Source organism: Girardinichthys multiradiatus, chromosome 21, assembly GCF_021462225.1.
Source record: "Girardinichthys multiradiatus isolate DD_20200921_A chromosome 21, DD_fGirMul_XY1, whole genome shotgun sequence".
Lineage (NCBI taxonomy): Eukaryota > Metazoa > Chordata > Actinopteri > Cyprinodontiformes > Goodeidae > Girardinichthys > Girardinichthys multiradiatus.
In genome coordinates this window covers 31,934,752-31,950,148 of record NC_061813.1, presented here as the reverse complement: position 1 = coordinate 31,950,148, position 15,397 = coordinate 31,934,752, and the positions used below count along the sequence as shown (strand labels likewise).

At 37.1% G+C, this 15,397-nt stretch overlaps 1 protein-coding gene across 1 annotated transcript in view; it reads left to right on the top strand.

Annotated features, from left to right (window-relative positions):
* Nucleotides 1-15,397, top strand: part of LOC124858401 (cadherin-7-like) — a 205,626-nt gene that overhangs the window by 85,378 nt on the left and 104,851 nt on the right. The window contains exon 4 of the mRNA XM_047350423.1: nt 12,652-12,771. Within this exon, the coding sequence (XP_047206379.1) occupies nt 12,652-12,771 (120 nt within the window). The remainder of the gene's footprint in view (nt 1-12,651; nt 12,772-15,397) is intronic.

The following is a 15,397-nucleotide window of genomic DNA, read 5'->3' as shown; positions in this document are numbered from 1 at the left end:
TCAAGGCACTTCCGAGACATTCATTGAGAGACAGCTAAAGATTAATATTTCAGTCATTACAGCAAACAGCGGCTACTTTAAGGATTTTAAAATAGAAACATATTTAAAATTATTTTACAATTTGTTTGTTTGCAACATAATGGCATATGTGTTCATTCACAGTTTTGATGCCTTCATTGAGAATCTTCGTACAATGTAAATAGTCATAAACATAAAGAAACCGATTAAATCAGAAAGGGGTTCTAAACCTTTTGACCGGTATTCAGAGTTAGGAACTTGTTAGGACTCATAATTTCTGATGAATTTTTAGTCATTTTTAATGATCATTCTATGTTTTATCAGTAGAATGATGTAGTAGATGTTAAGCAGTTTTTGTCCCTTTGCAGTTAACAGTGCAAATCAGTGCATAAAATTAGCAAAAAAAATTTTTTTAAATCTGCTAATTTAAATGGAGTTGCTCAGTCTGTTTATTGCAATGAATACATCACTTAACTATAATGTCTTTCACATGAAGTGCATAAATCTTGAGTTAAAGGAATCATTCTTTCATTACCTCCCACAGACAGCACCAGCCAGATATAAGTCAGTGATAACAAAGGCGCTGAAGCATTTTTAGAAAGTCAAAGTCAATATGAGTATTTAACCAGGCATACAGTGACACCAGGAAACCTTCCAAAGGAAGCAGTGCTTTGCGTACAGCACAGGTGCGGAGATCTCTAAAGGATTACACAGCTGACTGTCAACGGGAGGTACAGTGCTCAGGCTTAAAGAACCAGAGGATTAGAGTACAAGGGCTCAGAGTCTCGTGTCCAACCTGAGATAAGACAGGAAGTCGGTGCGCAAACTACAGGGGAGGGCGCATTTACACCATCGAGTGCTGAAACACGGGTCACCTGAGTCACTTTATTTACTCTGCCGCCTCCTGTGAAAGTCTTCATTGCAAGTTGTTCGGGCAACAGGAGAATAATGCATCACCTCTCTTTGTAAATATCTGCCCAGAGCAATCACCAATGCGATAAAGAACAAGGAAGGGCCAAGCACCTTCTGTCCTCAATAATTCCTTTATAGATGTCTTAAAAATCATTAATGGTCACAGCTTTGCCTCACTGATGAATGGTTTCAATTTAGAGAAAATCATGAATTTAATTAATTAAAGTAATTAAAGGCAGAACCCATCCAGATACACAGTGACCTTTGGGCCCAAGGATCTTTGAAGCCTTTTGTCTTAATCACTGGAGAGGTGTCAAATAAAAGACAAGAGAGCTCGAGGACAGTTGGAGGTGTGACAGTCATGAGGCTGGGCCCTCTCCTCCTGCACCATGAAGGGCCAAAGGAGCAGTTAGAGGGTTCATTACAAGCATGGGGAATGTAATGTCAGCCCAAGGCCACGGCTCTAGAATTTACTACTTCAACTTTATCCAGCTGTCATATTTCCTGTCTAATTCATAAGAGCATCGATCACGGAGGAGTATTTTTCATTATTTAAAACTGGAATTGGAGGAGCATGTTGGTTAAGATCCTTTGCTGTACATGCAGGTTTTTGTTACTAATTATTATAGAGTATAAATGAGCACTTCAGATAAACATGTTCAACCTGATGCAATCCAGTAAAACAGTCCTGCAATATTTGTTTCTTCAAAGTTTTTAGCCTGCAAATTGAATCATGCAATAACATATTCTGTCATTATTTTACATTTGCCATACATTTAGTTTATTTAAAAGAGGCTAGGGAATGTAAACCCACAAATTTCAAAATGGTGCGACTGAGTAGACTGATTACTGCCTCTAAAAAAGTTGGTGAATTGCATTGTCTCATTTTAATTAATGGTGCTCCATTATGTTTACCTTATCAGAAGATTTACATCAGCTCGTTGGTCTTTAGCCTTTTCTTGATTTTGTGTGTGATGATTGTCCTTATCTCCTACTGACTGAGATTTGTGAGCTTTCTAGATGTGTTTGAAATGTTCATTCAATCACTAACTAGCTAACTCACTCACTATGCACGTCACACTTAAATGTTTTAGGTCATCAAACTAATTTCTACATATTAATTTAGGAAGGGAAAAAAGCTATTTGAATCATCACGGCCCTGTGTGAAAAAGTAAATGCCCCTACAGTTAAAAGGGTTGTGCACCCCCAGGCAATAACAACTGCCAAAAGTCTTTTCTTTTTGAAAAGGAAATACCACATTCAAGGGTTTTCCTGCATTAATGGCCTGTTTATGTCATGATCAGTCTGTGTTAGAAGTTTTACTTTTCTTATTCTCCTCTGGTTTTCATTGCTCACCTCTGGTTCCTCCTGATTACTACTTGCTCCTTGTCTGCATACTTGTCTTTGCTCCTTGTCCTGTCGGTTTCCTGTGAGTTTACTGTTTATGTTATTAAATAACTATTCAACTTACAATGCCGCTTCCACACTCCTGTCTGCATGTTGGTCCTGCAAAACCCTCACTCTACATGAAAGCTTGAGGTTGCCCACTGGATTAAAATGAAATTTGTGACGGGGAAACCAGGAACAAGTCGGCAGAGCACAAACGGAGAAAATGAGGAAAAACCGTCAATTTCTGAGAAAATAGTCATTTTCGTTTTATTGCAAAATGTGCAAGTTGACATTATGAAGTATCCACTAAATTCTTTAAATGACAGTTTCGGAGGTTTTAAAATGGTAAATTTTATGTTTAAACTCGGCTTGTTTTCATCCTAAAACTCAGCCAGCTCGTATTTACATTTTGGGGAGGGGAAAAGCCTCAGCTCATTTCTGTTGCAGCTTTGTTTGGCTCCGCGCTGGCTTTTGTTCTGCTTGTCGACCAATAACCAGCGTGCTTCAAGAAACCTCGTGGCTACTTAACAGCTCCTATGAAAAATAATGTGTTTCTTCACGATGGACCAAGCTCAACGTGTTGCAAATGAACTGAATTGCAGCTGATACAGTGCTTTGCTGTGGGAGAACATGTTCAGCAGCACCGCTGACTCTCTCCATATTCTGAATCAGAAGGAGATGAAGCAGAAGATGATAGTTACTGCATTACTTTGGAGAACATTCCTAGTTTGTAGATGTCTTCAACCCAAGACGAGGATGACGAAGAAAGCTTTGGACTGGCGGCTGAGGACCTAGAACGTAAGATATCAGAAGCTAATGCTGTCACAACATTTGAGGAACACAGAGACTGTGAAATGAAGAAGATATGTATCTTTGACTGTAAATGTTACGGAAGAAGAAAGGAGAACTCTTCACTTGGGACACAATCCTGTAGCCGCAAACTTTCTCCAGAGATCATCTACAACATACGGATGGATTCTTTAAAAGCAGAAAGGGAGTGGCAGGACATGAGAATAATCGGACATCTTGAAGCAAACCGGCGTACAGTAGAAACGTCAGCAATGACTACATCCACCAAGAAGACACCAAGGGAAAGAAAACACGCCAGGACAACTTATTCCATCGGAGGCATCGAAATCTGCCGGAATACCTTTCAGTTTCTCATGAGGTGAGTTTCATAACTTTTTAAAAAAATATTATGATGCATCATATTGTAAATAAATCATGTACTGAAGCAGACAAATCACATAAACCTGACCAGTCAAATATTAAAATTGACTTGAGTGCGGTTTGTGTTTGTATTTTTAATCTAAACTTGAGGTTGTGTTTTTTTTCTTCCCCCTGCACTGGGTGATCGGTGGTCACAACAACAGTTTTTTGTCTAGTGTAGCTACACGAGCTTAGCATCTACTGTATCCCATTCACAATGTGAAAATGTATTTTTAATTAAAGTTTGAGGTTGGAAAAAAACAAAAAAAACAAATATCTATTTTTATGTTTTGTGTTAGATGTTTATTTCTATAAACACACCTATATGCAGAAAAAACATGGTGTGTTGTCATACCAATTTTGTCACCACTCGTCGATGTAAACCATAATCTGAATATTTCCTTTTTTACCCCTGCTAAGAATCTGTAAAGCCACGTTGACTGACATCATCAGAAACTTTGATGTGAACGATGCAAGACCCCACTTGAGGAAAAAGAGCCAGCGGCCACAGGATCCCGATTTTATCAGCAGTGAGAAACTCCGCAGAGTTATGGAGTTCATAAATAACAACGCAGCGGATCACGCCATCATGCTGCCTGGTCGACATCCTGGCCACAGGGATTGGCATGTGAAACTACTGCCAACACATGTCTCAAAGGCCTCAGTGTGACGTCTCCATATGAAGTCTGCTAAGGAGCTTAGTATGTATAAAAATATATTTTTATAGAACAGTGAAATTCTTGTAATGACCAGTGATGTAAAACTTCATCAAAAATGAATAAACCTGTGATATTTTTCTTTCAGGTGAGCGTGCAATTTGCAAATCAAGCTTCAAGGTACTTTGGACCCAGCTACTCCCACACATAAGAAGCTGTAGGCCCCGCGCCGACCTCTGCTGGCAGTGCCAACGGAATAATGACCAGCTCATAAGAAGTGCAAACCTTCCAGAGGAGAGGAAGACTGCAGCAATCTAGAAGCAACAGGATCATCTTCAGCTTGTTCAAAAAGAGAGGGCCGTCTACATCGAGACAAAACAAAACCAATTTTATATTGTGGTATGGCGCCTGGCGGGTAGCGCACAAGCTTCACTCCACACTTCCTGATTGCTGACCACACCAAATCTGCCCCGGACTGTGGCTTTGGGCTTATCAAACAAGCATACAAGAGGACCAGGGTCAGCACATTGGCAGATATCACCAAAGTAAGTCCATTCCATGTGATAGAAAGTCGAAGAAGAAAGTCAGTCAAATGCATGAAAACTAATATGCTTATTTGTATTATGGTCTTTCTGTGTACAGGTAGTGGAAAACAGCTCTCCTGAAAGTCGCCTCAACATCCCACAGCTGGTCGGACTGGAAGATGGCAATTTGTAATGTGTATAGAGTTGTAAATAAAAATCACATTTGTGACATGATCAAAGTCAAGTTATTGCCCATTTCTCTTCCTGGGTCCATTTAAGTCAAGAGGTTTGCAGACATAAAATTTGATGGGTACAGATTAAATAGCTGTAGCACCAGCCTCTTCTAGATTAACACGTATTCAAAAGGTGTAAGCTATTAGCACATAACTCTATTCATACCTGCACACATAAAATGAAGACTGATAAACAATATTTCTGCATGCTACAATATTCTTTGGACATTTCATATTACATATCAAGAAGAACACATCCATATTACCCTGATATTTTACTAATTGCTGTGAGATAGGATTTGAAACTCGGCCTGAGGCAGAACATTTAATAAACTGGAACTTTAAGTGAGACTTATCTAAAAACCAGAGGAAAGCAAACCAATCACCAGGATGCAGACATTAGGTTGCAGTTATGATGCAATTTGCAGACATAAATAATATAAAAAAATAGATTGTAATGCAGTGTTGTAAATTATCTTTACATAGAAAAATACTATGAGTTAAGTGACAGAAGTCTGTTGCAGTCAGTTGAAGCTTCTGTTTACAAACAGGTGGGGGAGGTGGGCTAATCAAAGTTATTCAAATTAGCAGCTTTTGTCACCGCCCTGCTTTCAGGCAGAGAAAACAATTAATCTTTCGGTGCTGATTTCTCAGAAAAGTAGTCTGGTGAGTGCAGACATTCAGATGGTCATATCTTCTTCACTTCTTTTTCGATTTCCAAACGTTTGACATGATTGGAAAGCTTAGACTCCACTCTTTCAGGATCTGTAAATAACTCAAAACAACCCCAGGTAGACTTGTTCCTGGTTTTGCCACGGCCAGTCACATTTATCTCAGCAACCTGAGTGAGCAACTCCAACATTTTTTTTTTAATGAAAATTTGAAGTTAAATTTTTGTGGGCTCTGTATTCTTATTCTGCTGAATAATCCAAGCCTGCTTGAGTTTAAGATCACAAACTGATCGTCAGACATTCTGCTTTAGGCTTTTTGATAAATGGTAAAATGGTAACTGGCCTGCACTTGTATTTCTTGTGCTTTATCAAGTCTGAGTGCATGTCTAAGAATGATTGCCACAGTAAAAAAATATTTTTGTATAAGTAGGATATTTTCTGTAATTCACATCACAGTATTGTTATTTTTCTCATAATGTTCGTATTTCAAATTGCAAGTGTCCTACTTTCTGTTTATGTGTTGGCCTGAAGAATACCTGCCTACGCTTCATGATAGGCCCGTCACATTTATTTTCATTACTGACACATGACAGTTGTTCACCAAAGATACAGAAGCGATTAGAAAGCGCGTTTTCTGGACAATGAGTGAAAATGTAGAGCTTTGTTCCATCACATCAATAAAGATGGACAGACATTAAGGGGGCACTGACAGGCTGACAGCCTGGTGGAGCTGAAAGAATTGGTTCACATATCCGGATGCTCATCAGTGTTTTTTTTCTGTAGTTTTGTTTTTGTATTTTTCATTTCATCTATCTCACCATGCGAGAATTATAAGAATGTTTATGTCCCCAACAAAGGTGACACATCCTAGTAAACATCTAAAAAGTAACTTTTTAAAGCTGTGCTCTGTTCTTTATGGAATGCAAATTTCAATCCTCAGCGTTCTTTACATTAAATGATCATCCCGTAATAAAAATCCCAACATTGCCTGAGTTCTCTTTCATACAGTCATACAATTTGACCTTGGTGTGTTAAACTACTACTAATATAACCTGTCAAAACGTAGAGGTGATGATATAATCTTGGTGTCCTTCCCCAGCTGGTCTGGTGATAACTTCTAGGATTTTTTTTTTGCCTTTATATTGTTCACATCCAGGGCCAAAGCCTGTTAATTCTGCTTTATGACCAAAATGGGGGACTCTAATTTTCAATTTTCATGATCACTTCGTTCTGTAAAAGCCTGTAAAATATATCTTATGTAAGAAGTGAGATTTTTACTAGTACATTCTCTCCAGAGTAAATAAACAACTAGTAAAAGCAGCACTTTCTGTCATCAATGTCCATGGTTCCAGAAAAGGTGGAATATTCAAGCACCAGGCACTCACAGTGCTGTGGATAAGTATTCAGGCCTTACAGATTCCCTCAGTTGTTGCTTTTTGTCACACTACAATGTTTCAGATCATTAAACATATTATTATTAGATAGTATAACTATCATCAAAAGATGATTTTGGTTTATGAGAAAAAGAAGCTTCCAAACCAAACTGGCCCTATTTGAATAAGCAATTGATCCCTAACCCTAATAAATGGTTGTGCCATCCTGGTGTACACAACTGCCTCAAGTGTTTGTGATAACTAGCAATGAATGTTTGACATAACTGGGGGAATTCTGACCGACTCTTCTTTACTTTACTGTTAGAAGTGCCTTTGCAAGGCCTTCCCACACCATGTCAAAGAAATTTAAATCCGACCTTTGACTAGGCTCAAGTATGCTTACGCTTAAATGGGACATATTAAGCTTTTAAATCCTTCCTTTTAAAACTTATATCATTCAGTTGTCGTCTATATGAAGTGAAACTGCAATGCTTTGGTCTCAACACCTAGTTTTTGTAGCTCCACAGGCCCCTCTTTTACCCCTGTTCTGAGGTGCGTCTGAGAGCAACTTGTTTTGGTGTGGTCTCTTTAAAGGCTATTGAGGCACTTCACAACTCACCCCCCTCCAGGTGAAAGAGCATTCCACCCCACCCCGTTTGGCCATTTTTGTAGTTTGATAGCTAAGATACAATTATCTAGTGGCACAAAACAAGATGAAAATGGCAAAATAAATGTAAAACTGTTTTTAATACAATTCAAAACACCCAGTACGGTTATGTCTTCAAGGAGCTAAAAGCAGCACACAGCACTAACATAAGCAGAAGACACGATGCTACTGCTAGCAAAACAACGGCCAGGACGTCATATCAACACCCAATAAATTCATGTCTAAAATAAAGTTTGTTGTCATTGTAGTATTTGCAACTTACCGCTTTGCTGTGTCCTTCGTTTCCATAGACCAAATGAACTGACCATTTTAATTAGATTACGTTTTTCATCAAATTCTTCTTGATACTGGCGGAGGTTGCTGAAGAGCTCCTCCTTGAAGTGCTTCTCACAAACAAAGAGGAATTTACCCTCCGATGTGGGAACATTACCATTAAAAATAAAATTTAACCAGGCACTATGAAGAGGTTCTGATGCAAGGGGCGGTGTAATGTGTTGCGTGGGTTAACACTCCCAACAACGGAACATTTAGACTTATCTATTTGCAGTATACTTGGGCTTAGACTACAAAATCACAGCAAGAAATAAAAATGCCGGATATGCGAAATTGATTAGCAGGAAGTATACGGCCTTTAGCTGCTCCGCAGCAAATACTGTGACGTAACAGTTCAAAAAGCATAATAGAGAAAAGAGAAAACTTAACGCATTGAAAAATATGACCCAAACAGAAAATAAAGATTTCTATGCAGCATCTGGAGGGCCTAAATTTAACTTTTCTTCACTCCTAGAGACTCTAAGTCCACAACAAAATGTATTTAAGGGCTACAAAAGTGGATTTTGCATATGTCCCCTGGTCTTGAACCGAGGTCCAGACATTTTCCTTTATGATATTTCTGCTAAACATCAGAATTCATGATTCCATCAATCACAAGAAGTTGTCCAGGTCCTGAAGCAACAAAGCAGCCCCGGAGCATTACTCTATCAGAAATTGGACTGATGTTCTTTTTTCTGAAATGCTGTGTTAGTTTTATGGTTAATATAATTCGACAGGCATCTTCCAATTTTTTTTTTTCTTTTGTCTCAACAGTTCACAGAAAAGTTTTGCTAAAGTCTTAGGGTTCATCATCAACATGTTTTTTTGGGAAATGAGTGACGAATCATTGTGTTTGTTTTGGTCAGCAGGGATTTTTGCCTTGTAACTCATGCCTTCTTGTTTTTTGCCAAGTCTCTTTCTGAATACTGAGTTTATCTGACCAGTGAGGCCTGCAGTGCTTTTGATCATTTTCTAGATTCCTTTGTGCAAATGATTCGAAAATGTGATTTACAAAGGGGGTGATAACTACCTTTGTCTGATATTGAAATTTGTTTGATCATTTTACACGTTAAGGTGTGGCAAAAAAACAAAAACAAGAAATCTGTGGAGCAAATACTTTTTCTTAGCAGGATATTTCCATTGCAGTCCGGAAAGGCTTTGCGCTGTTAGATTGTCTGGGGACTATTTCAAGGTTATTTTAACAATGTCTGGTGTTGATGATTTCACTGCTGCCAAGTTAGAGACTGCCTGTAGGCGTCAGCTTTAAGACCGGCACTGACGTATAGTCTAACTCAGCAGAAAATACCCTGAACCATCACGGCTGTTTGTGATAATGTAGGAGTTATTAAATAGCTTTTCCCCCATATTATCGGACGGATAACAATTCTTTGACCTAAAATTGCTTTCTTCATGCACCTTAAACATGCACAGTTGGAACAGAAAGGCTCATTTATACCATAATGAATGTCTTACTGAAATTGAATGGCACTGATTTTTGCTGATTTTGCTTTTGCCGGAAAATGTTTCTCTGCTTCGCTTTCTGAGCCAATAGCTGTCAGTTTAATTTACATGAGTCAGGTATAAAGAGGTGCAAAAAAAAAGGTCTTACGCTTGTGTTTCAGAGGAAATGTGGGAGAGGACAATGCTGTGCTACATGCAGACACAACATTTATCAGTTGTCGGTGGGTTTGTGAACGGTTGGATTTAAGAACAGATTTCCTTCCGGGATGCTTGGCAGAAGTGTGGAGATTTACTACAAACAGCAGGATACGATTACAGGAGCAGGCTTTGTATCTTGACTTTTGCATAGTGTGTCAGTTTTGACCCGAAGATAGTAATCACAAACTTGACTTTTACGTTTTCCAGCATTGTTTGCAGGTTATAATTATTTAATTTTCTCTGTATTTCTTGGCAAGACTACTGTTTGGCTTTTTAAAATTTGTTTTTACTATTCTGTTATTTTTAATGAAATATAAATGTACTGCTTAAGATTAGTATATCATTGCTTATTCTTCATAAGACTGATAAAAAGGATAAGAATACAGTAATTTTAAATTATGGTCATGTTTTGGCCTGCACACTATTCACACAGTGCCGTATCCAAGCATGTTACTGGAAAGTTAAGTTGAAGGAAAAAGTCTAGTAGAAAAAAATTTGTTAAATTGCAGAGTATGTGTACTTACTTTTCAGCATTATGTAGCATGTTTTTCTTGGTTTTGTACAATATTAAAATTTTAGAAATCAATCAAATCAATTATCAAAATGAACAGAAACAAACAAACTGATGTCATTTTGATGCAAATTAATCTAAATAATAATTTTCTCTTGTTGAACTGGATGACTAAATAACTTAACTTTCGGAATATATTCTAAAAGTGTTTGACACTCTTGTATAATAAGCTAATTGGATGAAAGGAATGTTATCAATACATTAATAAATCATTATACCTTAATTTTCGAGTATATGAATCTCAAACTGTCTAATCTTTCCAACATGTCAGCTTTAAGTCACTCTAATTATAAAAATATCACTAAAGCATACCTGTACTGTTGGTTTTTGCCAAGAACATAGTGTGGGGGTGGACCCCAAAATGCAGACAGGCAGGAAGCAGCGTGGCATGGTGAGTTAAAAAAGGATTTAATAATCAAAAAAGAAACATACAGGCAGGCAGGTAGTTGCAGAAGCAGGCATGGATAAACTGAGGCAGAACAGGCTTTGGATAAACTGAGGCAGAACAGGCTTGGCAAACCAAAAACAACTCGAACAGGGCGGAATCAAAACAAAAAACAGAAACAAAGTTCAGGCAGGCGGCCCAAAGGTCGTCCCGTGCAGGCAAAGAGTTCAGGCGGACGGCCCGGAGGATAGAGCAAGCAGAAGGAGAAATTATCTATGCAAGAAGCATTAGATCAGAGCGCAGAAACAAAGATTTGAGAGAGAAAAGAGTATATTTGAAAGAAAGCAGAAGTTTTGCATGGAGGCATTACTAGTTTTGAGTACAAGCATTACTAAGTTTGAGTACAAGCAGAATTAAATCCTGTTCTCAAATTGAAAATATGTGCTCTTGATTTTTGGCATTAAAGTTCCCCCATATATGCTTCACTGCTCAGACAACATGTCACCCTTTATTTTATTTTTTTTACAGATTTCTTCTATGATGGTTGCTCTTTTAAAAAAATAAATATTGTTGGCTCACGTCAGCTTCTTTAAAAAAAATCAGCATTTATTTATTCAGCATTTTCCATTCAGTTCAGATAATTTCTGTGGCACCAATTTACAACAATAATGCCTATGCACATTTCCAGTCATCCGAGTCATGACAACTACAAAAGTCTGGTTGCCTTTAATTTAAGCCTGTTCTAACTCACAACAAATGACATCTCAAGGCAATGTTACAAGACAAACCCAGTTTATAGACAGAAATAAATAGTCAAGTCAATAAACCTATATGGACAGATTTAAATTAAACACATTCCAACTTGATCCTAGTTATGCAATGCAATTAAATTTAGTTTATTATCCACATTGGAAAAAAGGTATCTTTCTAAGAAAGCTGAGTATTGTGCATCAAGTCATTGACTTTACAGCAATTTCTCTTTGTGAACATGTATGTAGCAACAGCATTAATTGATCATACCCTTCACAGTGGCTTTCTTTAATTGATTTTAGTAATATTTTGTTTTGTAAAGTAAATTGCAGTAAAAAATCTGAATGCCAAATTTATTTTCTGATCATGAACTAAATATAATTATTTTCTGTCCAGTTTTGTGTTTTGTGTTTTAAAATAAAACCAAACAAAGATGTTGAGTTAAATCATGGTGTTCAAAAACACATTTCCTTTTTACAAACAGCAGCACAGCTCCCCCTATTTAAATTCCAGAGCACAAAACATTCCCCTCTGTGTTCTGTAAAGCTTAGACAAAATGTTAAAAGCACACACTAAACAAGCAAACAAAAACACTTCAGAGGTTTGCACCCTTTGGCTGCAATATTCCCCTTGCTTTAAGATATAATTTGAACTTCACAGCTACAATTTTCCCTCTGCAGAACAATATATTTTTCCATCTTAACGCTGTTACTGAATGTGACACTGCCAGTGCAAACATGGTATTATAGTGTAAATACAGGAGTATTTATTTCCCATTTGAGTCTGAAACTTTTAATAGATTTTTATTTAGTCTGATTGGAATAAGATGGAAGATACAGCCCTCTAACATTGCCAGAGGAAATACTTGACTTGTCTAAAGCCCTTAAGTGTAGCACCTTTTTGAATTTACTTTGTTGTTATTGACTCGGACTTAATAAAATGACAAGAAAGAGTGTACTCTAAAGTCTTGGAAGTCATGCTTTAATTTTGTTTCAGTTTCTCTGTGAATTTGAATCAATAAATGGGTTTTAATCGTTCATTCTTGTTGTGGAAAACTGTTTCAAACTCAGTCAAGCAACTTACATGAAGCAATATACAAATCCAGAGTAATCACCAATCTCAATAAAAGACGACAGTGTGAAGACAATGACTAATGAGATTATTTAGTGCCTCAGAAGTCACATTTTCATCTCTCTCCTCCCTTCCTTTTCAAGTCAAATTTGTCACACTCTGAGCTGATATGACCATTTCCAAATTTAGCTCTGCATGACTTAGCCCTTGAATGTTGTCTTGGAAACTAATGATTGGCCGTCTGCCCACAGGAACCATGGTGGTGGAAGTGGCAGCCACAGACGCAGATGACCCGACATACGGGAACAGTGCCCGGGTGGTCTACAGCATCATCCATGGGCAGCCGTACTTCTCGGTGGAGCCCAAGACAGGTAGGTGTAATTTCATCCCACATGCTTACAGTCAGCACACACAATTACTGTAAATGTCAGACAGTGTGGCTATCTGTGTGTTTGTGGTTTCTGATGGGCTGCTCACATCAGCTTAAAGTAGGCTCAGAGAAGAAAGTGCAATATCATGTTGTGTATTAATAAAGATCACATATTCACTATTAGATTATTTTAGGGCTGTTCATTTTCCTTTCACAATTTGATTATTGCCTTACTTGACTACAAATGGGCTGAATAAAGTGTATTTCAATGAATTAAAATGTAATTACAAAATATATTAATTTTAGTTATATATTTCATAGTGTTGTAAAAACGTTTTTAACCTCCTACAAATTTCTTCAGTTTTTTGCTTTTTTGTTAAAAACAAATGTCATCCAACAACATGTAAATACAAAAACAGTTTTCAAAAGCTAAATAAACTTATAAAAGTGCAGAAATACCTAATCAAACCAACCTGGCAATATGTGAAAAAAGCAATTGCCCAATTTTTAGAGATTGGCCTTTTTTTTAGAAAGCTGAACACAACCTCAGCTTGTCAACCTATTCCACAATAATTTCTATTTTACAGCGGATTTATGTGGGAATAATATGTTTTCATTTCTGCTTCTGATATATTGTATACACTGACTCAGTGATAGGCGATATGTCCACAAAATGGCCTTGCTCTTTTTGGTTAAATACTGATACAGGATACTTATCCTGGGATAGTTTTTGTTATTATTGCCTTTGTAAACCAGATATTAATATCAGAAAAAAAAACGTATCAGTATCAGAAGTTGTTTATTTTCTATTTTTCTAATTTTTTTTACCTTATAGTTTTTAGAAAATCAACTTTCTCAGAAACCAATAGTTTTGCATTTAAAAATTTATTTTCAGATGATATAATGTGTTAGAAATGGCAACTGTTTCGGCTCATACTTTTCCCTGTGGTTAGATAATGAGCATCTGTAGATGTAGCCAGTTTAAATAACACATTGTCACACTTGAGACAATGGCTGTGAGATGGGTGAATTCACACACTTGCATAGCTTTAAAGAAAAAAATTGTTATCTAATGTAAAAACAGTCTCTTGTCTGATGTTATATTTTGACTTAGATGTAAAGTAAATAATTACGTACTGCCCAGACCTTCTGAAAATTGTTCATTATGTTAAATACACATCAAAACTGGAGGTCTTGAATTTACAAGATATGTTTTTTTCAACGTTGCTAGAAGCAAAACATTTATAGTAAAGATAACTAATTCTCACTTTTGAGAATTTATCTGAAAGACCTGCTCAACACCTTTTTACTGGATAACAAAAGACACAAGGTGTCCATATTAGAAGTCTACACACAATAAACTTACTGTTTTAGCATTTAGCGTGAAGCTTTGTATCCATAGGTCTTATTAATATGAAGACGATGTGTTTTTTGCTTATACCCCTCTCATACGGTTGTGCCTTGTGTTTTTTTGGGGTCTGAAAACTAAGGGCCTTAAGTACGCACAAATATTTTCATATGCATTCTATAGCTAAGCTATAAATAAAAACAAAATAAAAAGGTTGCCCACCTTAAGAAAAATAAAGTGATATTAGTTACTTTCAGAAGTCCGATAATTTTTAAATAAAGCCAGTTTGATTTTAATTTAATCTCAGTATATGTAGATCCAGTTGTTCTGTCAATGCCTCACAGGTTTGCTAGAGAATATTAATTAACAAACAGCATCATCAAGATGAAAGAACACAGCAGACAGGTCAATGATAAAGTTGTGGAGAAAATTAAAGCAGTTTTAGATTATAAAGCAATATCCCAAGCTTCAAACCTCCCACACAGAACTATGAAATTCATAATCTGAAATTGTTGAGAGTGTGGCACAATTGCAAACCCACCAAGACATGGGCTTCCATCAAAAATGACAGGCTAGGTAATGATAGCTTTAATCAGAAGAGCAGCCAAGAGTTCAATTTTACCTCTGGAGGGCCGTGGGTCTGGAGAAACCTACAGCTGAGGTGTAAGAATCTATGGGCAAGAAAGCTATTAGTTGTGCAATCCAACAATTTAGCCTCTGTGCAAGAAGAAAGCCATAGCTGAAAGAAAGCCATAAGGAAGCATGTTTGCAGTTTGCTACCAGCCATTTAGGGGAACACAGCAAACCTGTTGAAGCAGATGCTCTGGTCAAAAGAAGCCAAAACTGAACCTTTTTTATCTGAATGCCAAACAGTATGTGTGTTTGCGATGCGTAAAACATAGTCATGGTAGCATCATGCTGTGGGAATGCTCTTGCTTTCAGCTGGGGCAGAGGCTGGTTGGTATTTAATGGAAGATCATAGAAGACAATTAGTTAAATACTGCAAAAGTCTTCGGACTGCAGAGGTTCACCTTCCAGCTGGACAACAACTCTAAACATACAAGCCAGAGATACAATGAGAGGCTTAAATTGGTGTTTTACATTGCACATACTGTATGCAGCCAGCTAAAAAATAATAATATGACATCAGTTTTACCAATACAAGTCTTGTATTATATTAACAGCATGATTTAGTTGTTGGATACTGGAGTTGAAAATGTACTTTTAATTCATGCTTATTGTCTTCAATTTCAGAAAATTGCAATAATTATAAGCTCAA